Source organism: Trachinotus anak, unplaced genomic scaffold (assembly GCF_046630095.1).
Source record: "Trachinotus anak isolate AG129_WGS33_773 ecotype Australia unplaced genomic scaffold, CSIRO_AGI_Tana_v1 ptg000002l, whole genome shotgun sequence".
Taxonomy (NCBI): Eukaryota; Metazoa; Chordata; class Actinopteri; order Carangiformes; family Carangidae; genus Trachinotus; species Trachinotus anak.
In genome coordinates, this window is record NW_027273853.1 from 23,728,128 (window position 1) to 23,752,945 (window position 24,818).

Sequence of the window (24,818 nt, forward strand, 5' to 3'; positions counted from 1 at the left end):
TAAAACATCTAAAGCTACATTTTGCTGACAAAGCCAAAGAGCAAGGAGCTGTAACGCCCTGGACAATAATCCAGGATCAATAAAACGTCAGTCTTTCCTTGTGCAAGCAGCAACAGACGTGGCTAAACATGCAGTGCCACTGAATTCAATGTGTAATTTAAAACCAGAGAAGCGTTTTCAGTGTTAGAGAGAAGCGTTGGTGGTTGGGCAACTGAGCAGAAACTTGAGCTGTAACTGATATCAGTGTGAAGTGGCGACTATTACCAAAACGAATATGTCGAAGACGTCCTCCAATCTGTCCTCTGCCTCTTGGAGGGTGGCAGGGTCAATTCTCGCCACTTCATCCCACTCAAAAACAGCAGACATGTTGGCCGGGGCCTGTTTGTACAGGTTTATCCGACAATTGAGCAGACAACTCAGTGATAACTGAAGAATGTTAGTGTTAGCTGGTTAGTTAGTTCACGAATAAACATTGCTCTGCTCCTTAAAAAAAATCAGCTTTACTCTTCGCATTACACAAACATTAGTGAGGACGTTTAAAAATAGGCACGGCACTCCACAAACAGTTACGAGAAATTACCTAGCTAACGTTAGATGTTGTTGTGGTGGTGGTATAAGTAAGTTAAACGTTTTCAAGCATCGGCTATCATTTAAAGTAGCTCAGCAGGATACGGTAAATATAATAGACGGAGGATATAGGCCACTGATACGTTAAAATTACAGTAAACAACCACCTTGAGGTTTACATGGTGTGATGCTTAGGCTGCTAGGTTACCACTGACAACAGCGGTTAGCTACTGTAATTTAGCTAGTCCACAAGAAAACAAACTAGTAAAAAGCGGCGGATACACCTTTGCAGGGAACTTTACCAAACTGAAGAGACATTGCGAATGTAACATTAAAATATAGTAGTTATAAATCGCACTCTGAGTCTGGCATTGGTGGCATACACTTGAGTTTGGAAAGACAAGTCTATCTTTGCTAGCGTTTAACTTGCGCGGTCACCTCTGCACCGGAAGTGATAGTGATGATGTGTTGAGACTAGCTTGTACAAGAGGAATGCCGCTTGCTGAATTGTGTGCAACGTATGTCTTTCTAACCATCCCAAGTTTTTGAAATCACCTCTGTAGTCACCACCTGCCCTGCTACAGACACGGTGAGTAGAAAATTCAAGAAGGACCTAAAAGATACATCTGCGTTCACCGTATCCGGCTTATAGACTGGTCTCAAATTGCTAGCATTAGCTGGTAAGCTATCTTTCTCGTTAGCTAACGTTATGTTGAAGCGGCCAGTCTGAAAATAACAAACATGCTGCTTGATGCTTTTTGCAATCTTATATTCTTGCGATCGACCGGCAGCAATTCAGATGTTATTCACTTACTCAACACCTGCGGTTAGATAGCAAGGGAAGCATTCTTAATATTCGTTTCAGGTTTTAAGTTGGTGCAAAGTTACACCCTCCACTGCTTTTGCAGCCAGCTGTCAGTGTACCGTACCGGTTGCTAGACTATTTGATTTTTCAGCTTGTAAGGTAATATCCCACCCTCCAACAATTGTAGACTAGAATAAACCACAGCCCAAAAGAATAAAATAGGATGGCAAATGAGGGTGGTAAAAGAGGAGGGTTATAGTGGCATAACGGAATTTAAGTCATAACGTAGAGTGAGTATAATGACAAGGAATTAAGTTAAGAGAAAAAGGAGGAGAGCTGTAAAACATGGTTGGGTGTAAACTTACTATACAAGTAATTTAAGTCGTTAGAAGGGTTTCCTGGTTATTTTGGAAATGTAAGACTAAATCCATCTACATGAGAAGATGCCTGTTTTACACATCTTGTTGTCAGCATTGTTGGTATCAGATCCCTTTGTTTTCCTTTTCAGTGATCAATGAAGGCTTTGGTCAGCCATGGCTGTCGTGTCATGGAAGGAGATTTTACTTTTGACTGGACTGGTGGTGGGATGTTACTGGAACAGTCTGTCATGCGGCTTTGTGTTTGATGATGTCTCAGCAATCCTTGACAACAAGGACCTACGGCCCTCGACCCCTTTCCGCAACCTATTTCTCAATGACTTCTGGGGAACGCCCATGGCTGAGGTAAATGATGGTTCAGCAAACACCTCTGTGGTTCATCAGCACTTTTAATCTACTATTACAAAATTACATTATTGATAAAAGCTTATCAGATGTTTCTCTAGCATTTATGTTTAGGATCAGGGTTGGTTTATTTGCAGTTTTAATTAAATAAATGAAACATACAGTATATTTGTCCAGTAAAACTCGAAGGAATTCAATTAAAGCCTCCTAAGATTAACTTGACTTTGAGGTTAATTTGAAGAATCATTCAAAAGTTTAACCAAACACTTGTCAGCTTTTCAATGCCTCTCAAATTGTCAATTCTCCTGCATATGACAGCATAAATATATGTCTTACTACAGGAGCGGAGCCATAAATCTTACCGACCCCTCACTGTATTCACCTTCCGACTGAACTACCTCTTCAGTGAGCTGAGCGCAGCTTCCTACCATCTCTTCAATGTAGTTTTACACGCCATAGTATGTGTGCTTTTCCTGCGGGTGTGCCGATTGTTCCTGGACAAGACTTCCAGCTTGGTGGCAGCTTTGCTGTTTGCTGTGCATCCCATCCATACTGAAGCTGTAAGTGTACGTTTATTGGGTGAAAGTAAGTTATGTAATGTATATTATGGCAACAAAATAACTTTGGATTAAAAACTTAAACCAGCTGAAATCACAGGAATTATTGCTGTGTTAAACTAAATCACTGGCTTCAGTTGTAAGGCTTCAAGTGAGGCCCCTTTCTAAACAGAAGTCCCTTCACCAAGTGATGACTGGAAAGACAAGGAATGTGGAAGAAGCGCTAAGGCAGGGATATTATAACCATCAGACAGGTGGTCTTCCAGTGTAATTGTCCACACACTATTGCATCATTTTCCTGTTTGGCTCTCACCATCCACTTGAGCTTACAAGTATGCAAAACATAACATTCTCTGTATATTTAAAACCAGGCAACATGCCAAATGAATCCTTAGTTCACAAGCATCTATCTGTAGCTCTATAACCCAGTATTACAAGGGCAACACTCACTATGTCATGAAATGCAACCATTCACAAATGCATCGCACAAAATAGAGGAGCCAACATCAGGTCAAAAAACAGTGGTGCTCCTGTTTAGATGAAACAAAGATTTGATGTCAAAAATGTACATATAAAGTATGTTAAAAGAGGCTATAGTGTATAAGCCATGTGTACATGTACACACTGTACACACCTTCACTGAACAAGGGAGGAGGATTAGGAAATCACTTGTACTCAACACTGCTGTGACAACACTGCCTCAGCATTGCTCCAACATGCCCAACACCTCTCTCTGCGGGGTGCATCATGCCTCAGTTTCAGCACTTGAACAGGTGGCCATTATTTATGTCCTTATACTGTTGGGTGTGTGGTTTCCTCACAGGCTCAATACTTAAGTGACATGGTAAATGGACTGCACTTATGTAGCACTTTTCTAGTCTTATTGACCATTCATAGGGCTTTACACTACAAATCACATTCACCCATACAGCGCTTTTTCTATGCATACAGCTTTTTTCTCACACATACACACTATGATGAGGGCTCAATTTGGGGTTCAGTGTCTTGCTCAAGGACACTTCAACATGCAGATTGGAGATCAGATCCTTCCTCCGTAATGGCCTGCTGACGTGTGACCATACCTCATCCATGATGCCCCTTCCCTTGTTGTGGACTACGTACATGCTATTAACTCAGTTGTAAAGAGATTTAGGCAACTGCAGTTACTGCAACTGTCATTTAAACCCCCTCTGTGCAGTGCTCAGTCCTCTTCCTCTGACAATGGACATTGTTTTGTGCTGCAATTAGAATATTTTAATTATTTTTAAAACTTAAAGTTAGTTTTTGCATCCGTTTGTCATGGATGTTATCGAGATCACAAAGTTGTGTGAACTTGATCGGAAACCGAAAACCTTTCTGCTTATTGTTGATCATTTGATCCTAATCTCATTCTCTTCAATAGAGCTTGTCTGAAAAGCCTCTTCCCCAATTAGGACTTGTAATTCATCCTATTGAGCACAGCTGATCTGATGACCAGACAGGCCCTGACCAGAGCAGAAAAACAAAGACAACATTCTGCTTCTTTGGGAGGAGTGCTACTGTTACACAGCATGCGCTGCTGTGCCCATCTTCCTCATGGTGTTCTCTAATCTATGCAGAGTCTCTCAGACTTCTTGAATGGAAACAATTTGCGTCACAAATGAGCCCATAGAGTTACTCTAGCAAATGCCCTTCATGTTATCGTCGTCTGGAATCTCTCTGAACGGATCATTTGTTTTTCAGTCATGCTCCAAGCACTGAAGGTCCCTTCATGATAAGAACATACAAGAGAGTCCTTGTGTGTCCCCATGTCTTTCTCTGTCTTTTTGAATGGAGATTTCAGCTTTTTTTTTTTTTTTTTAAAGTAGCTGGGTACCTTCAAATACAAGTTATTTAGTGTACTCCACAACAATATCTTATAGCTCTAAAATGGCATTAGAGTAAAACACTCACCGATGAGCCTCACCCCAATGCTGTACACACAGACAGAAAATGGAATTTGTTGTCTGAATGACTCATCCCAATTGAGCTAACTATAGTCAGCCTTTCAAACATTCTGTTAAATTAGCTTTGACGGGTTGACGAGACAATTTTAAGTCTGTCTGTAAGCACGTACTGCATGTTCCTTAGAGTTCCTTGTTACTTTGAAAATGTCTGCTCTGGCTCTCCCAATATTATATGACCAAATCATAGTAGATTCATCTGATAGTGAAAAGTGATAAAAATAAGTAGGTCTAGACTTATTTAGATAATGCAGTTCTGTGCAGTGTTTTTCAGCAATCAGTGTAATCAAATTGAAACATCGAATATAGGAGTATCCTTGTAGACAAATGGCCTCTGCATAAGACTTTGGGCATATTATCAAATGAGCTAGGGCAGCACTGTGGCTGCCTGATAACACTATAGGTCAGTTTTGTGAGTTTGTTTTTCTTTCTATTTTTTTTTTTTTTTTTTTTTTGAGCTTCAAAGGACAGTGGTATATATTAGTTGCTGGTTGCCGCTAAATGGGCAGCCAGTGAATTATGCATGAGCCTTGTTCAATCTAGATGTTCATAACTTTTTCTAGGAAGGTGTAACCCTCTTGTAAATACTTAGCGTGCTGTTATGGGATACACACTAGACACATAAGACTGGCTTTGTAAAGTGCTTTGTAGAAGCATTTGTGGGGCTGTATGTGTGGTTTTAGGGTATGTCAATTTCTGAGAACTCAGGCCTTTGGTTATGGTGAAAGTGAGAATGTTGCTTCTTCCACATGAGGGCAGTCATCATTTACACAAATGACAGACGATGCTGTCAGAGAGCCCTCTTAATAGGGATGTGTGTCTGCTTGCTTTTCATTAAGATGATTTACCTGGAAAGACCTGTTTTCACAACTGGACTCAGGGACTTAAACATGCAGACTCTGGTTACTGCCAATCGTAAACATGTGTGTAATGTTTTTAAAGTGACCAGAACAGAACTTCACTCTGTATATTGGTTTACTCAAGATCTGTCAGGAATATCCTATGGTGGGATCTGATCCTCTGGTTAAGTAAACTAAGTCAATTTTAAGAAATCTGTATAAACGGGCTGAATTACTGGCTGCTGTCACTTTTTTTCATCAGGTCACAGGTGTGGTTGGCAGAGCTGAACTTCTTTCTTCAATCTTCCTTCTGGCTGCTTTCCTGGCATACACGAAATCAACAAGTGCAGACCACTCCATCGGTAAGTCTAACGCACCTCACCTGTCTCTCACTCACTGTACTGTATGTCCTGTGTACAAGACATACCGGCTTCATGTCATGTAGTGTTTTTATTTTCCATGTGCCTTCCCATTAAGACATTATTGGAAACATTCAAGACACAGGCAGAAAACCAAACTTGTTATTCCAACTTGTAGCTGCAGGACATGAATGATCTTTGGCAGAGTCTTTAGCAATGCTGCAGTCCTCATTCACTGGAAAGCAGAAATTGTCCACAGTCCCACTGTGTGAATGAGGAGGGTTATGGCAACAGGAAGGGTTTGAATGGGATCACACATCTGGCTCAGAGGAAAACTGTCACGGCTCAGGGCCAATTCAGTTTGCATTTTGAAAACTGAATTATTATTATTATTTTTTTTTAGACATCCTGTCTTTGCAGAGGATAATTAACAGCATGCTTGTTTCTGGTTGTCAGTGTTCATTGATAAAATTCTGATGCACTTGTTTTTGTGTATTTCATATACGTTTAGTAATTTGTTTGTGGTTTTTCCTTTATTGAAAACTGCTATTTTGCCAGTGGGTGGGAATTGCAGTCATTAAATACACCTGTTTATGTGGTCTGTTTCTGTGATTGACTTTGAGGAGAATTTCTATGCTGCAACACATGGCTTTTATTGATGTACCGGTGAATTGGCTTGCGATCTGAAAAGGTTGGTTTACAGCGTCATCTGCTATGATCGGTGACCGGCCCATCAGTCTCAGATATCCACTTCTTTGCCAACTTTACACTCATGCGCCACATGGTTCATGTCGCACAAACAAAAGTACTGATGCAGATGCACACAAACACACAACATGCCGTCTGTGTCAAAGTGTTTCACCGTGAGTGAAGAAGACGAAGCTGGCAATTTGTAATACCTGTAAGGCCGAAGTTAGCTGTGGAGGAACAACCATGAAAACGTTCGAAACAACTAAGAGAGAGTGAGAGCCCTTCATCTATTAAATAGTTTATCATCAATATTTTATCCTGGAATAATGATTGCAGTCGGTGCATCTCTATTTTATATGTTTAACTTGATGAACCATTTATGACAGGGGCCTTCAAACTTAGATTTTGATTCACATTGATTAACATTTCTCTGGTTTTGCATTTACATCCCAATGTAACGAACTGACAAAAACCATGACAAACACCAGTGGTTATGATAATTTAAGTCTGAATTACAGCCCGATCATTACTATTGATAGATATGACGGGCGCCCTGATGACTCTGGGATTGGGTTGCCAACCATGAACTTCGACAACCCCCATTCACATCTGGCCCAGGACCTTTATCGGACGTCGTACCTTATTTCTCTCCCTTCATTTCCTGTCATCTCTCTTCTATCATTGTTCAAGGAACAAAGGCATAAAAATGGACAATACTGAGCAAGACATTTTCATTTTACAGTTGAAAAATAAACTTTCAGCCCTCTCTGGTACAAACAATGGCAATGCTGTTATTAAATTGCAAACATGCAATGTCTTCTGCTTTTCTTTACTGCAAACCACATTATGATAATCAGCCATGCAGACACATCAGTCAGGCTTTAGTCATGTAAATTTGTAAAACACTGTGTTCACTCTTTGGTTTGGCTTGTATTGGTAATGGTTGTTGTGTTGGAATCCCCTGCCAGGTGTCTGTTAGCACTGTACTCCAGGCACCTGGCAGCTCTTTAAAGCTGTGTCCCAGTTCAGATGCCAGAGCTTGGAAAGACCTAAGGTTTGAACTTTCTCTAATGAGACAGTCTAAACCAGCACTGGAACCAAAATTTACGTTCCGTCGTGAGACTTCTCATTCATTTACAAAGCCAAATATTTCAAAGTTCATGGTCAGAAATTTTGCCCTTCATTGACCAACATCCAAACTGCTAACAGGAGCAAGCAAAGTACTTAATGCCTGGCTTCTATTTTTTTCACCCTGCAGTGACTTTTCCATTGATCTATTAAAGATTAAGTGGTATTTTTACAAGTGATTGTCTGAACACTGCGTTAAACAGTGAATATTGGGATACTAAGTGCTGCAAAAGATAAAAGGGTTGTGTCTTCCAAATCCCGGGCAATAGAGGGCATAATTTGGCTCAAGAGATTCTCTCGAGTCATGCATGTATAATGAATAATGAATGTACAACACTGTCAAACCTTGTATATAGTTGTCTGTAATTTATATATATTGTTCTGTTTTTTTTCAGTGTGGGCTCCTATTGCTTTGACAGTTATTCTAGTGGCTGCAGCAACACTGTGTAAGGAGCAGGGAATCACTGTTGTCGGCATCTGCTGTGTCCATGAGGTGTTTGTTGCACAAGGGGTAAGGCTCCCTGTTCTTAGTCACTCCTCATTGCTGTTGGTCATGCAGCATCAAAGGCATGGCTGGCTTTTTGCAATAGGCTTTGTCTAAGCATAAGCTGAAAGGTAGGTTTAACAATTAACACCTGGTATACATCACACAGATAAAACATTCATATTGAACATAGCACTAAATGCTCCTAAATGGCTTGGCAAAATGGCTATAATTTTTTTTTTTTACATCAAAATGGAAACTGAATAGTCATTTAAAGTATAAACAATAAGTGGAATTTAACTCTGAAAGTGTGTAAGAACCATTGTTTGTGTTGAATTGACTCTTCTTTCCTGTCTTCCTTCTGTTGCTGCTCTCAGTTTACCTTGCCCATGCTTTTGGACACGCTGCGGCAAGTCCTGCAGGGTAAAGACGGTTTCCCCTACGCCGTCCTGCAAACTCTGTTGAAGCTTATTGTCCTCATCATCAGCACCCTGTTGCTTGTCATCATCAGAGTCCAAGTCATCCAGTCCCAGCTTCCTGTCTTCACCAGGTAGGCAGCGTTATCCTATCATCGGTGACAAAATGCTGCTTGAGTTGAATTTCAGTCTCACCTTTTAGGGCAGTTTCTCCCTGTTTGTTGACTACACTGTTTTTTCTTACAGTACATCAGGAATTGATTTGCATTTTATTACAAATATACTACAAGCATACAATTTCATATAGACAGAGTGATGTGATTATTTTTAAGATAATAATTTGTTTTTAAGGGGTTGTAGTAAAATGTTCGATTTTACCAGTTTTAAAAAAGTGCAGCTCTACAGCTGCTGCATATTATCTACACAAAAGGAAATTTGTAGACACTAAAGGGCAGTGGAATACAGTCAAAGTCGTCATTTGAATGTAAATAGAATGCATGATTATATAAACACATTATACTAGTCTAGTTCTCTATTTATTTCAGATTATGTAATAGTTTACATAATGTCTTTATTTATTTGATTAAAGTAGAAAATCTTCCCATGGTTTCTCACTTCCTGCAGCTGATGGCTGTGAATAACAGGCCTACATTTATTTTGCATGAACAGAGGGCTCTGCAAGAAAATGAATTATACATGCATACATTTGCATTGTAGTTATACTCATTCAGTGTTACTCTCATTCCTTGATTTCAATGCTGACAGCAACCAGTTGTGTGGAGTAAAAAAAATATATTCCCTGTAATCCTCTTACACGACAGTAAATTAAAAAAAAAGGGGGGGGGGGATATTCTACATAGACACTGTGCCCCCTTAACACAAGCTGATATCATTCATAAATTTGTGCGTGTGGTATTTACTGTGTTGGTGGAGTTAAAGTTGAGATTGTTATCAATATGGAGGAATCTTGCAATTGGTTCATAGAGCACATCACCTCTTGCTCACAACACTGCTACAAAGTAGCTTTGAGATGGACATGGAGCTTAGTGCAACCCTCCTCTGGAGCTTCACAAGCAGACCCTGTACATCACAACACATCTGTGATTAGTATACTAAAATAATTGATAGACATATCCTCACAATATATTATTCTGGTTATTACTCTTGTGATTTATGGACTAATTATCAAAGAATATTTATAAATATATTGAAATACCAAGAGTAAACATGAAATTCATCTATCAAAACAATGAACTGTTGTCACAGGTCTCAACTGCTCCCTAAACAAAGATACTACTCCTAAAGTTTAAAATCCTTTGTGTAATGGCATGCAAATTTGAGTTTGTGGCCAACTGTGCTTTTCAGACAGGCTCAGAGTTGGTTTGTCTTTATGAAGACATTTTGACCTTAAATTTTATGTTACAACATGTTTCTTAAACGCAGCATGAATAAATAAGGAATTTTGTCTTGTAATAGTTTGTTTTCATGCCAGCATTGTTAAAAAAAATTGTGTGTATCAAACCAGGGACCTTGCATCATAACAAACCAAAGGGAGTTACATTAAACTGTATTTATCTGTGTAGAACTGCAAAGGTGGGTGAGTTATTTTCTCTTAAACTAAAGTTACCTTAATTACAAAGAGGTGGAAATCAGTTTATATGTGCTCAGTTTTGTGCACAATCTTTTTTCAGAAGCAGCAAAAACCACAATCTGAAGTGGAAAAAGAGACTGATACCTGCTTGTATTGAGGCATGGCTGCAACAGATAGTAATTCAGAAGGAGAAATTCAGTATTTGGATTTAGATGAGCTACGTGACCAGTGAGAACCCCCTGCCAATGTTCAAATGTTAATAGTTTGATTGGATTGAAAAGAACTAATTTGAAATTGTCTATACAGGATTCTATGCACTATTCTAGGATTCTACTCAATGGTGAAGATAAAATTCCAGACAATTTAGCCTAGATATGCTAATCCCTTTGCTGCAATCCTAAAGATGACTCCAGATTGTCTGGGAGAAGTTCTGTGTTCAAGCCATAACAATACCACATATTTAGATTATCACCTTCCCAGCTGTCATTCATGGGTCTGTAAAACAATTTAGGACTACCTGCTGTACCAGAGCAGTTCAGATACAAATGGGGGCTAGAGGTGCCTATCTTGAACACCAACGAGAGATGGATCACCAGTTAAGGATGTCAGGGTGTCACATAGCAGCTGTATAGACAAAACATGCGCATTGTGTCTGCAGGATAAAGACGGTATCCATTCACATTTTAGATCATGTTTTCATTGTCAGAGCCGTCACCACATTTATTGTCAAATTATCTTTGTACTGCTTGAAACAGAGTCTAAAGATATTGATGTCAGATAGTTAGTTAGTTGGTTGCCCACCTGACATCGATACAGGAAAACCATTCAGAATTTCTATTGATAGTTGTCATGGACAACATCAGGGTCACTAGAGGTCAGATGAATCCCAATGTCCCACTTATATTCCGAAGCAAATAATAAAAACAACTTTTTTATTTAAGATATCCTAATAGCCTTTTCTTTAGCATTGCTGTAAGGAAAATAGTATTGATTTAGCAAAACATTGAGATTTCATCTCCCAGCTGGTGTTGCTGGGATTATGGTTGTTATGGGGTGTCTATGGGGACTCACCATGATGACACAGAGTGTGAGGGTAGCATGTACAAGATTAACTGTAAAAAAATGTAAACAGTAAAGATCAATGTGATGCACTGAAAAGGAACATCCATGAGCACTGAATGTTCCGTGCATTGGATATTAGATACTGATTTTGACAGATAGATATAGAGATACAGATGTAGATGTACAGTATAAAGGGACTGTTTTTATAGTTCTACATAAATACGTTAGAGTAGATCTGAATACTGCAGTTCAAGCTGCAAAAACCTAAAATCAAGAAATTTGATTTATAGTTGGCCTACGTTCTTATTATTGCCACAGTTATCTCTTTATTGAGATGGATGAAAGAAAAGATCGCACTTCAGCTATTCCAAAAGATAGACAGTTTCATCAACCAATATATAAAACTTGAGTTGCAGAATTTTATGAGTCATGGAGGGCGTACGTGCTCATACCTCAAATGCCTCTTTATTGAGATGGATGAGCGTGAATACCACAGTTCTGGTTGTGTGAAAAAAAAAATAGATATTATTATCATAGTGAAGTTTAATATGCTTGATATGCTGCAGTGGTTAGCACTGTCACCTCACAACAAGGGGGTTCTGCATTTGAACTTGCCAAGCTGGTCGGGGCCTTTCCGTGTCAAGTTTGCGTGGATGGATATCTGATATACTGCAGACTTGTATGCTTGCCAAACCTCCTGTTTTTACTGTAAAATAAGACTGATTACGCACTGTAGCTCATAAACCACTGATAATCAAACTGTTTAATTTAATTCTGTGCCTCAGTTCTGCTCAGTTTTCATGACGACAAAGTGAGCAAATTAAATTTTCCTCACATTTTCTATATGTTATGTTGTACTATGGCAGCCGACTGTGACAAGTTTCCTACCTTGCAAGTTTTTATCACAGTAGAATTGTGCTTTTCTTTTACAGACTATTTATCCCATTCATTTTAACATGTTTTAACATTTAGCTTTTAATAAGTCTGCACTCTCTTCATATTGTCATCGTTATTTTGAATCTTTTACAGTGTGGTATTTATCTCAACATTATCACTTTTTGATCACTTGTGGTTATTGCTCATGTTAAGATGCAACTTTGAAATTAAGATTTTTTTCTTTAATTCATTGTCTTTTATAGTCCTTGCAAATATCATGCCTTTCATAATGCACTTTTTTTACCTTCTCCTTCCCTACTCTACTAGTAAGAAATAACATTTTTTATCTTCTGTGTCCTCTTGTAGATTTGATAACCCAGCAGCAGTCAGCCCCACTCCTACTAGACAACTGACCTTCAACTACCTACTTCCTGTGAATGCATGGCTTCTGCTGAATCCCTCAGAGCTCTGCTGCGACTGGACCATGGGTACTATTCCCCTGGTGGAGTCACTCCTTGACCTTCGCAACCTGGCTACACTGGTGTTCTACTCTTTTCTGGGCCTGCTAGCTTACCACAGCCTGCGCTACAGACACAGCTCTGCCAAGACTGTCATCATGGTGAGAGGAAGTTTGGTCTGATGCATTTTGATATAACATGTATAGTTAAAATGTACACATAGTTAAAGGTTAAAAGTCTGACTGCTGTGGTTGTGACGCTGAATGTGTTGCTGTTGTTAATGTCAAAGGTCCAATGTGGGGAAGTCGGCAAATGTTGGCACAGGGTGTTGGGAAAAGAAAACGATGTATCACTGGTGGGCAGAGTAAATATTGTGCCCCCTTTGCTTAGGGGAACACTAAAGAATCTTTATACTCAACTTTTCCTTCCCTGTGAAACAAATGAGGGTTTTGAAATCAAGAGGTTTCCAACATTTCTTATTATAGATTACCCCTCTACATATTTCGCACTAAAGGTCCTTTGTTCTCTCCATTTTTGACATGGGTAAATTAACTCTAAAGTACTCAGATCGGGCTGAAAAGCTTCAGATGTCAATAGTTTAGAAATGAAAATAACTTATTTTGTGTTTTTTTTTTCTTCAAAAGGACCAGGCTTTACAAAAGCCATTAAATAAAGTGGTTCCTCATGTTTAACAGAAACAATAAATAATGATATTTTATCCTACTAAATTCGGTATCGGATTAGGTGGTGCTAAAACCAACTATGATTTGAACGAGACAGATTTTATTACCATAGCCTGTGTACCATTGTGAAGGCTGTCACCATTGTTCTTCATGTTCTGTTTTTTTTTTTTTTGTTTGTTTTTTCGGACATACATAACATAATTCTCATGACATTCACTCCATGACATTGCTGAGTCAGTAACCGAGACAAAATCAAGACTGCACAACATAATTATCTTTATCAGCTTTATCGTGAAATCAAATAAGTTATTTTTAAATCTGGCAAACCAAGTAAATAAAAAAAAAAATAAAAATAGGCTACAAAGACCATCCCAAATGAAGAGAGATAAAACATCGAAGTGGTAATTGTTCATTGTGGCACAGACACAGCTTAGCATCTGTTGTGCAACAGGCCTGTGGCCCTCATACTTAAAGGTCAGTAAACTTCCTCACAGTTTTGCTCTTAGCTTCAGTCTTAGAAAAGGGGACCACAAATCAACACAAATTATGACCTTTGCAGTGTTTACTCTGCTTTGTTGAGAGCATTTTGGAATAGATTGCATAACAATATCATACCACATCAACCTACATCGAATCATTGCAAGGCAGCTATCTGTCTCACGTGGAGCCTGAGACACATTAAATTGTTTTACATAACAGCTGTTTACTGTGGAGTATGGTGGCTGCTGGCTCTGCACTGAAGTGCAACTAACAATTACTTTCATTATCAATCTGCTGATTATCTCCTTGATTAATGGTAAAACGTGCCCCTCCGTATCTCCTGAAGGCCAAGTTAATATCTAAATATTGACAGGTTTCTGAAAGCAATGGTCCAAAACCCAAAGACAGTCTTCTATGACAACACATGGACTAAGGAAATCTGCAGTCACATGTGAAAAGCAGGAACCTGTGAATTTTTTGTTTGTTGCCTGAAAATGACTAATGAGGACATCTAAATAACACAGTAGGATTTTATGCTGAAGGATGGACTCTTCATCAGAATGCTTGGCATTATGGAATATAAGGTTAATTTAAATTATAGGTCATATCAGAAATGCACGTCATCAACTTCCAGTAAGTGTAACTGAAAATATAGGTTAAACTGTCAATGGGTTTCATATTAGTTTTACTCACTTGATCCTGGTTAAGAAATCTGTCTGGCTCAAGTAAGCCATCCTGCCTTGAGAAGCAGTCAGCAGCCATCTGGGGACCAACATTGTCTTGGTTTAGAGTGACGGCAAAAGTATTCTTTACATGCGTGTCTTTTTGGTGTGGGAGAAAACTGAGTCAATATGCTGCTCTATACATAACTTACCAATGCATGTGATACCTTGCTATTTAAGTAAGCAGAACGGAAATTATCTTCAGTACTCATGCCAGTTTCTCATGTATTATCCATATAACTTCCACAATAAGACACTGTTTAATGAACATATCGCTGCATAAACCTTAGATTCTTTTTTCCTTGCTATATATATACATATAAAAACCGACAAACTCTCAGGCTGTAGCTTGTGCACGACCTACAGTATCAGATCTCCTGGCATCAGCTCATTTCACTTCGGAGATGTATAGATTTTAGCCCTAGTCAGCAGACCTGTGCATATCTTGTTTAACCCCTAAAACAACTTCAGTTGGTTTTGCATGCAGGCACTTATTGTAGATGACAGGTTGTTTTAGCAGCTGCATCTAGGACTGTAACTTGACTATTCTGCTAATACTGATTGTTTTAGTAATCCTTTTGCCAATGATAATTTGCCAGAGCCCAGAGGTGACATATTGAAATAGCTGACTTGGCCAGCCACCCCCAAATACTATTATATATTACAATGAACACCAGCAAATCCTCACATTTAAGAAGCAAGGACTAATGAATTGTGTTTTTTGTCTTTCTCCCAGGCCCTGTCTTTGATTGTCCTGCCTTTTATTCCTGCGTCCAACCTCTTCTTCCCTGTCGGCTTTGTTGTGGCAGAGAGGGTCCTGTACGTGCCCAGTATGGGCTTCTGTGTTCTTGTCGCACATGGGTTCAAGATTCTCTCTCATAAAGGGTGAGTGTTCATCCAAAATGATGTTACTTCCTTACAATGTTAAAACAACAAGCAGAAAGAAACTGTAATCTATCTGTTCTACCAATCAGTCAAAACAAATTACTCACACCCCTGTGCTTCAGGGAAACATGAATACACATGTCAACACATATTTCACCAGGCAGTTGTTACTACAATACAGGATACAAGATACACCCTTACACTACAGATTTTCCTCCCAATACCGATTCCAATACCTGAACGTTTGTATCAGCTGATACCGACCACCAATGCAATACCATTGCATTAAAAATAAGTTTTACTATGTATGTTATATGATGTGATTGTTGAACATGAACGGATACATGAATGCCATAAAATCTTTTCACATCTAATTTGACTGTTGATCATTAAATATCTTTAAATAAATAACACTTTCTACACTAGTTGTCCGACCACTCGAAATTAAAGCTGTGCATACTGTACATATTTCCTTTTTTACTGGTGGGGCTTTTCAGTGTAAAATATTGTCAGACACGAATTCTTCTATGCGGCTCTAAAAAAGTAGTTGCTGGTGGCTGCCCAGTGCAACATCCTTTGTAGGTATAGAAGAATAATTGTTTTCTAGGAAAACTGCTGTTTTATCAGGTTGAGAAACTATAAAGATTATTAATAAATTACACAGTATCAGATCTGTGCATAGACTCGTGTACTCAGCGATACCATAATTTTGGAAGTATCGGGGGCATTTCCAATACTAGTATTAGTATCGGAACAATGCTACCTTATACTACTCACAAAAGTGTTCAATGTCAAATGTGAGCAAGTTGAAGTCTTTGGTTTATTGTATCAGCAAAACAATTTGAATTAAAGCTCTTAAAAATTTCCTTTGCAGGCAATTGAAGAAGATTTCCTGGTTGATGATTGGAGTGCTTTTAACTACACATGCAGTGAAAACTTTCAATAGGAATTGGGACTGGGAGTCAGAATACACTCTCTTCACCTCTGCCCTAAAGGTAAGCTGGATGGAATCAAGGCAGCATTGCCAGAGTATCTTGGCCCACCCTGCCTGTGTATCCAGGCCATTTTCCAGCATTGGAACACATTTCATCACCTTTTGATAAAAGACGTCATTTAAGTGTCTAACACAAGTCTATAATTTTTAAATGAGGATCAGTCACAAAACATAACATAAACTTATAGTCATATATCTTAAACTGTCTAACACTTCAGGTCAACAAGAACAATGCCAAGTTGTGGAACAATGTTGGCCACGCTCTAGAGAATCAAAATAATTATGCCAAGGCACTGCAGTACTTTCTCCAGGCAACTCGTGTCCAGCCAGGTAAGAGACATAAATCATTACACTATTTTTGACATTTTACAAACAAATTTGGATGAAAAAAATTCAACCAGGGCTTGTCAGATTATTCTAAAAGGCTTAGAACAGGGAATATTGTGTTGTCAGTGCACTAACAAAGTTATCACTAATTTAATGAACTTTTTTTGTTTTTTTTGAGATTATCAGAGATGCTGATTTAACTCAATTGTAATAAATTTGTTCAGTTGCTCAACAAATACCTTTTTTAAGTACATTTCAGTTTCTTTCTCAGGCAGGGTCTGCTTGTGTTTGCCAGTGTGGTTTGCCTGTGCATGTTACTGTCGACTACACTTACAAGTGCAGTTACATGAATGAGATGACTCATTTTTCTCTGTGAGTTTTCACAGCAACACGAGGAAGCTTACGGGCCTAAAAGATGCCAGGTAGTCGCTTCCTGAGTTGATACCGTATCAGAAACACAGACTGTAAAGTTATGTAATGCATAATAGTAAGGAAAACTTATTTGCTAAACGGTACACGTTGTACTATTGCCTACAGAATTGCAGGGATATTGTATTGTGAAGTCTTTCTGTTAATGTTTCCACTCCTCTGTTAGTTAAGGCTCTGATCCCTTATGATTCCTACTGTATGAAGTAAGCACACTCTTGAAAAAGGCTAAGGCTATTGTTTATTGTTCACAGGATCACTAATAGCTTTCACTAGAGCAGTAGCTAGTTTCATAAAGTAAATGGACAGGAAAAATTTAAAACGTGGCAAAAATAAGAGGAAATGATTTATTAGTAGCTTATTATGAAACCAAGGAAGAAATAAAACTTGGAGACAAACTACATTTAGACTGTACAAACTGAACATGTTAGGCTAAAAATGAATGAGTCGATTTTCCAAGGACCTCAGAGGTGATGAAAGAGATGCCTGCTGGAAATGCTTAATATAATATGATAATGATATAATAACGCTTAATGTGTTCTTCATGGTCATGTATTTCTTTTGGATTTTCATTTCACTACTCAGAAACTTCTCCCCACACATGGTTAGCAGCCAGGTTATTGTTTGATGAATCCATTAATCCATTAATTATAATCGGAGAACTCATGACTGCATGCACCTGAAAAACCTGTACTCAGCTTACCTGCATGCCTTACTTCAATACATAACATATGCAGTTAGACCCTCTCCCAGCGTTTTCTGTTTTGCTTCATAGCTTATTTTTCAAGAAGCCTGATGTCAGCTGAGACAGCAACACTTTTGTTAGTTCACCACCCAAGACTGTTTCCCCGAGATTAACAATGCAAACACATTAACCCGATGAGGATTTCCTGCTATGCTAATCATCAAGCATCAGCTTGACCTGACTGACCCTTTTCAAAACTTTCAAATACACCATTAAGATTTCTCTCTCATTAGTCATACTTAACATTAGCTGAGACATTTGTGTTAAAAACAAGCAAAGTGGAAGAAATCAGCTGAGATGAAATCTGACTTTGTTTTTTCTGTCGCCTTTTCTCATACTCCCATTAAATTGTTTTTTCAGATGATATTGGCGCTCACATGAATGTAGGAAGAACCTACAAGAACTTGAACAAGTCAAAAGAGGCAGAAGATGCCTACTTGGTTGCCAAATCCCTCATGCCACAGGTATCATGTTGTATTATGTTGTATGCAGTTCAAACAAGAACTCCTCATTCATCAATCATGCAACGCAACAACTCTTAGCTCCTCACCATTCATATATTTTCGTGATTCCTTCTGTGCACTTGTTATTCATGCTGTGGCTGTAAGATTCGTTGTTTAACACCTAATGGCAGCAGATCACGTAATCCACAACAAGTTATGTATTTCGTATTTAACTATATATGACTATGTTAAAGAATTTCAGTTTTGCTTGTATAAATGCCAACAACAATCCCTTGACGAGCAGCTATTTGTTGTATAACCACAAAATGTGGTTTATGTTTCTCTAGAGAGCTGCTCTTGTCCTCACTTGACAAAAGCCCCTTTAATGCAACCTGTTCAAGGTGGGAATGTTTTCCATTTAGTCTGCCTCTCGTTCTGTATGTAAGATACAGCAATAAGCCAGCAGTACACATAGCCACAGAGCTAGACCAACGTCTGTTTAAAAGGGCGAGCCAGCATTGAGGACAGACGCCAACACTGTTGTGTTATACCCCACACTTCTGATTCCAAACGCTGGCATGCTGTCTAAAAATTACACACAAGGGCGTATTGTTTGGTTCAGTGTAAAGGAAGGTCTTCTTAACATCAGTATAGTGGGATCTCGGTTTAAAAGAGGCAGTTGTTTCTTGTTTTGTTTGTGGGTGTAGGTATGCATCAGTCATAGTCAGTCTTGGCTACCAACTTGAGTCAGGTGAACGGGCACATGCCATGGCACACCTCAATTTAATACCCACCTCTGGGCTAGTTTTGACATGCATTAAAATGGCACTTTTAAGAAATCTAAATTCTAAATCCTCCTTAACTTCTCTGATATTTTTTAGTCTTATCAGTCCAATTACCAATATAGCAGCTAAGTCAATGTACAGCCGCCACCACCATCACCAAGAATCTATCTAGAAATAGAATGGTAGTAGTCAGGAGGGTTGCACATTAACACTGTCATCACACATGTTCCATTCCTTTGAATTCTCTATAGTTTTCAGACATTTACCAAAGCAGTGAGACTATGATTTTTCTGACCACTCATCAGATTATTCCTGGTAAGAAGTATGCAACACGTGTGGCCCCTAACCATCTGAACGTTTACATTAACCTGGCCAATCTGATTCGGGCCAACGAATCTCGCCTAGAGGAGGCAGACCAGCTCTACCGACAAGCCATCAGCATGAGACCAGACTTCAAACAAGCCTACATTAGCAGGCAAGATTTTTTTTTTTTTTACATTTTCTACTCATCAGATTTCATGATTATTCAGCAACCTTCATTATTCCCACACATATACAAGAATACAATAACTTCAAATGTTCAATCTGTTCGTTATTCAAATTCAGTACACTCTTCGTGCTGCAACACCAACATGGCCGTCTACAATTATACTTTACCTTCTACAGACATTTCTGTTGAAAAGTGTTTCCTTGTAACCAGATCTCATCTTTTGTGTGACCCATCTACTGTAAGAGAAGTGCTACAGTGTTTTTAGATTCTCACTCTATTACTACCTGCATTCAGGCATGACAAAACATAATGTTTGCATAACTAGTCTGGCTTTTCTGGTACTTAGTGGAAGTGGACAGATTTTACTGGAAATGATCCCACATGTAAAATTATTACCATACCATGACTCTTGATTTCTATGAGTGTGCCTTTTGAATGTATCGGATTTCGTTTGATTCAGAGGGGAGTTGCTGCTGAAGATGAATAAGCTCACAGAGGCCCGTGACGCCTACCTCCGGGCCTTGGAGCTTGACCGCACCAACCCCGATCTCTGGTACAACCTGGCCATCGTCAACATTGAGATGAAGGACCCGTCGGAAGCCCTGAAGAACTTCAACCACGCCCTGGAGCTCAACCCCCGCCACAAGCTGGCGCTTTTCAACTCAGCACTTCTCATGCAGGAGTCTGGTGAGTGAGGTCTGCAATGACGAAGTGACTAGTTTAAAGCTAATCTATTCAGCAGCTTTGGTGCAAATAGGGGTCATCGTACTAATGCAAAGGATTACTTGGCACTTAAAGGGCTTTTAATGTCAACTTGTATGAACAAAGGGAATAACGTGATACTACCTTTAGGGTGTAACCAGTTTTTTCAGAATCCATCCTAATGCCGCAATGAACCCTTCATGCACCAAGTTCATGGCCAAGTTTCTGTCAGGTCATGCATCGATGAATGAGAAAAAAACATTATGGTTTACATGGCTATTTAATATTATGTGGGGTGGTTCCAGCAAAATGAAGAGGTGAGTCATTAAGGTTGAAATACATCTTGTCAACAGAGCTTTCTATCACGCACACCTCAGCATAGCTCTGTAACCAGCCCACCTTTGATATGCTTTCATCACATGTGTAAAACTTTTTCTCACCCCTTAACCAATGGAGCATCACATAGTTGATTTATTCCACTACTTAAAAAAGTGACATTTATTGATTTAGGAACAAGTATTTAAAAACACTTTCTAAATAATATCGCACCATGTGCTCCATGTTTGCCAAACTAATGCCACTTGCTTCCTCCACTCCTCAGATTTTATATTTCAAAACTGGATGTATCACATACTTATGATTTCTTCACTTCCAGTCCTGAAATGACTCTTTGATTTTTTTTTCCTTAACGGGGGCAGTTAGAGATCTTTTTAGGTGAATAAACAACATCACACATACAATGTGATTTCATTATTTTTATATTTTCATTGTATTCTCCAGTCGCTATTTATTTGTGTAGTCCATTGTTCATACTCAGCTATTTGTCAGATGACAAATCAGATGACTGATACAGTTCAACAAAGGGTCACTTGTATACTGCAGCACTGCAGACTGTGTAGCCTTTACAGCCAGTAAAAACATCTTTGCCTTTCGAATATTTTGAAAGCTTTTTTACTTAGTCACCTAATTTTGGATTCTGAATGTTGGATTTTCTGCAGTAAGTGGCCAGGTACACACAGATGTGCACATATGCAAACCTCCAAGCATGCCACAAATTATTCTGCTCTCATTCCTCAAATGCCTATTTCCACTGCTCTCTGTATACACCTTTCTCTTAAGAGTATATTCTTTATAAGTGTATTTACAGTTTTGTGCAGTTTTTTTTACCAGACACTGTTCTTGTGCATGTTTTAGTCTTAACTGTAACAATAATTCCTAAAATTAACTACAACCCAGACTTAAATTGTCTGTAGACTATGTAAATGAATACCAGTAGTGAATTATAAAAAAATAAATGACACCTCTGCTTTCTGTTGCAGGTGAGCCAAAGTTCTGGCCTGAGGCCAATCGTCGTTTCCTCAACTATGTGGAGGAGGAGCCTGACGATGCCAACGGCTATTTTAACCTCGGTATGCTGGCCATGGATGCTAATGAAAATGCTGCAGCAGAGCGGTGGATGCGGAAAGCCATTGGTCTGCAGGCCGGCTTCCGCAGTGCCCTATTTAACCTTGCGTTGCTTTACTCTCAGTCCAAACGCGAGGTGGACGCGCTGCCTGTACTGGACGAGCTACTGCGCTACCACCCAGAGCACATCAAGGGCCTGATTCTGAAGGGCGACATCCTCATGAACCACAAGAAGGACACTCGCGGTGCTAAGGCTTGCTTCGAGCGCATTCTAAGCATGGACCCCACCAACGTGCAAGGCAAACACAACTTGTGCGTGGTCTACTTCGAGGAGCGTGACCTGCCGCTGGCCGAGCGCTGCCTGGAGGAAACGCTGGCCCTTGCACCAAACGAGGAATATGTGCGGCGTCACTTGAGCATTGTGCGAAGTAAAATGGCTGCCATGAGCGCAGCAGGGCAACCGCTTACTTCAGCAGAGGGAGCCACCGTGACAGCTAAAGAGGAAAAGGTGAAGAGAGTCAAGGAGGGGGCAGAGGAGGTTGCTCAGGGTGAGGAGGAAGGGAGGGGTGCTGATGCTGTTAGAAAAGGGGCTGGGGATGAGAAGAATGTGCGGAAATCCTCTGCAGAAAGCCTCGAAGGTGTGGGCGTGGACCAGTCAGAGTCTTTGGACAGTAGCCAGTCTGACAAGCGGACTAAGGGTAAGTCCACTAAAGAGATTAAAGATATAGAGAAAAAAAGGGCAGCTGCTTTGAAGAGACTAGAGGAGATTGAGCGCATATTAAGTGGAGATTGACATTGTTGTAATTTATAGCTGGACTACTTTTATAGAGCTCTTTAATGCTCCAGGATAAGACTTCATTTCCCCTCTTAGAAATATGTACTCTTAATCAATTGCCATTTTATTTCTTTGATTTAATCACGTGTTTGCAGACCGCTCAGCATGGTCCTGCTCCAACACTAATCCTATAAAGAAGGGAAATGTTGCTCTGCACATGAAACCCATAACAATAAGCACAAAGCCAATTTGGGATAATCTATTTAAAGCTTATGGGAGATGTAGATGCCTATGTGTGTGCTTCATCTGAACATGATTTCACATATCCTAGTTATAAATATTTGTTTTGTTTTTCCAAGTCTAGTCATTGTTTATCACTGGATTTTTTTTTTCACTAAAGATGTGACTCACTCACTGTGTGTTATTGTTTTTAAAAACAGAATGATTGTATCGTGGACAATTAAAGGAAATGACGTGTTCCAGAGATTTCCTCAAGGCAGGATGATATCTGCAGAGTCTGTGCCTCTAAATAACCCAAACCACATAGAGAAAAATAACCTTCCTTACTTCATCGACACCAGGCTTATGTTCCCTTTCAACATTGTCTGCTAATCTTTATTGATCTCACCCAGCACTTCCTGCCACTACATCATCAGCCCCTGTGCTTGCAGCTGCCTCAAAATTTCATTGTGATCCCATCTAAGAGACTGTTATCTCATTCCCTTGGTCACATTACCCCCTCGCATCTCCACACCTATCCGCCATCCTTTAGACACTACAGCCTCATTAGAGTTGATTTCTTTTTTCCTTCCCCTGCTATTCTTGGTAAACTGTTTCATACACATGGCTTTGACCTGGGCAGCACCCATTTTATGTGACGGTCAACAATGACGCACTTTCATCCTCAGCGTCAGGCTTCATCATGTGTTCTTCATTTTCCAAAGTTCCTTCCACTTCATAGGGGGAATTTTCACAGCACATTTGTAGAAAACAGACCTTCTCCTTCATCCAGCTCGACAGTGATAATGATGTTTTAGTTTACTGGTACTAAAGTATTATTGGGATGTTCCACATTTTCAAGTTTTTGTAGTAGCTGAATCTGTAGCTACAACCACTGTTTAAAAGTGCTCTGGGCATGGACACAAATTTATAACAAATCAGAGATGCACAAATCTCCCCTTCCCCTGTTTCCTCAGGCTTTTATCTTATACCACAACACCACTATAAAACCCAGCGCCTGATTGGCTGCTTTTCAAGAGGTCTGATGATTTGAACAATCCTCTCCTCTGATTGAGAGCACTTGAAGAAATAGGCCAATAACTGATCATCAAAACACTTCTGTTACCGCACTAAAGGTTAACAGCGTAGCCTAATGGGGAGCCCTGAGAGTCATAAACTTAATATGAGCAGACTTGATTGAGGCTGAGGCAGGTCAGCAGTGTCCAATTCATCACGCTCATTAAAAAGCAAATTAAGTGGAACTGTTTTTTTCTTTTGAGCTGATGTTATTGTCTTCACAACTCCCATGATGGCCCTGTTTTCACTTGACAGTGCAATAATTTGTTCAGTGCGATGACTCTGCTCAGTGCAATTCTTCAAAGTGGAATTAAGGAGAGAAGACTGATTACTGTAAGTTGGGATCACTGTGGTGGTACTAATTAGCCTAGCTATGCATTGACTTTGGTTAGCCCTGATGATTCTATGTACATATATTTACCATGTACTTGTATCCAGTGTTATTTATTATTTTTATATGCACTGCAAATGCTGTAGATGTTTTTGTTTACCAATGACAGTATGCTTTAAATTCATGGTGCATTATTTTGTCTCTATTAATTTTAATCATGTACTGTCACTTGTAAAACATGTTTTTCACTTTCAATGTATGAAATATTCAATCAACTGCCTGTCTGCCCCGAAAAATTAGGTACAGTGTTGAATGAGGAAGCTTTCAGTTTGCAACATTATTCTCTTTCGCCTCATTCTGCTGAGTGACTGATTTTTGTACGATTTTTTTTTTTTTTTTTATGCAATAGGCCTTGGTGGTGGGGGTCTAGGTTATTAAATAAAGTGAGAAGACAACTCATTACTTTTGTTGTGCTGTGTCTGTTTACCACTTGTGTGCAGTAAAACAGACATATATGTGGATGAAACACATGTATCGTTCGGTGTTGCTCATTTCATGACGCTGGCTCATCATGCCATCCCTTTCAGGATGTTAAGCCCAGTGCCAATCCAATTTTGAATCCCAAATTGAATTCCAGATTGAAATCCAATGTACCAAAAGTATGCTGCTGTTAGTCTCTCTGACCAGTTGAATTTTCAATGTAATGTTATTTACAAATACACGGGATCTAATGCTTTACACGATTTGACTTCCTGCACTGCTGCAGTGTCTGTGAAGAAATACACAGAAAATTA

The 24,818-nt window shown here is 39.3% G+C and overlaps 2 protein-coding genes across 5 annotated transcripts in view; one reads left to right on the forward strand and one right to left on the reverse strand.

Annotated features, from left to right (window-relative positions):
• cep290 (centrosomal protein 290) overlaps window positions 1-987 on the reverse strand; it is a 33,971-nt gene extending 32,984 nt beyond the window's left edge. Inside the window, exons 1-2 of one of the 2 annotated variants that reach the window (XM_071457176.1) lie at window positions 852-987; window positions 265-378 (exon numbers count right to left, since the gene is read on the reverse strand). In XM_071457176.1, the coding sequence (XP_071313277.1) occupies window positions 265-378; window positions 852-899 (162 nt within the window). In that variant the 5' untranslated portion in view covers window positions 900-987. Of the gene's footprint in view, window positions 1-264; window positions 664-851 lie in introns of those variants that run through there. The other variant, XM_071457166.1, reaches the window with a different exon arrangement.
• A 27-nt stretch (window positions 988-1,014) lies between these two features.
• On the forward strand, window positions 1,015-24,483 carry tmtc3 (transmembrane O-mannosyltransferase targeting cadherins 3). Of its 3 annotated transcripts, XM_071457204.1 has the most exons (15): window positions 1,015-1,156; window positions 1,881-2,094; window positions 2,436-2,654; window positions 5,735-5,834; window positions 8,045-8,160; window positions 8,511-8,683; window positions 12,445-12,697; window positions 15,158-15,306; window positions 16,181-16,301; window positions 16,519-16,630; window positions 18,159-18,262; window positions 19,332-19,501; window positions 19,977-20,203; window positions 21,538-22,320; window positions 22,838-24,483. In XM_071457204.1, exons 2-15 carry the CDS (start codon window positions 1,906-1,908, stop codon window positions 22,840-22,842), a joined length of 2,721 nt encoding a protein of 906 aa, XP_071313305.1. In that variant the 5' UTR covers window positions 1,015-1,156; window positions 1,881-1,905; the 3' UTR covers window positions 22,843-24,483. The 3 variants fall into 3 exon arrangements, with proteins under 3 accessions (XP_071313305.1, XP_071313290.1, XP_071313298.1); XM_071457189.1 differs by having other exon boundaries at window positions 21,538-24,483; XM_071457197.1 differs by having other exon boundaries at window positions 1,105-1,247; window positions 21,538-24,483.
• Window positions 24,484-24,818: the final 335 nt, after the last annotated feature.

Coding starts and splice junctions, on each gene's coding strand:
- tmtc3 (XM_071457189.1), top strand. CDS start 1,906: ATGGCTGTCGTGTCATGGAAGGAGATTTTACTTTTGACTGGACTGGTG. Junction 8,161..8,510: donor AGGTGTTTGTTGCACAAGGG/GTAAGGCTCCCT, acceptor TGCTGCTCTCAG/TTTACCTTGCCCATGCTTTT. Junction 15,307..16,180: donor AAGATTCTCTCTCATAAAGG/GTGAGTGTTCAT, acceptor TTTCCTTTGCAG/GCAATTGAAGAAGATTTCCT.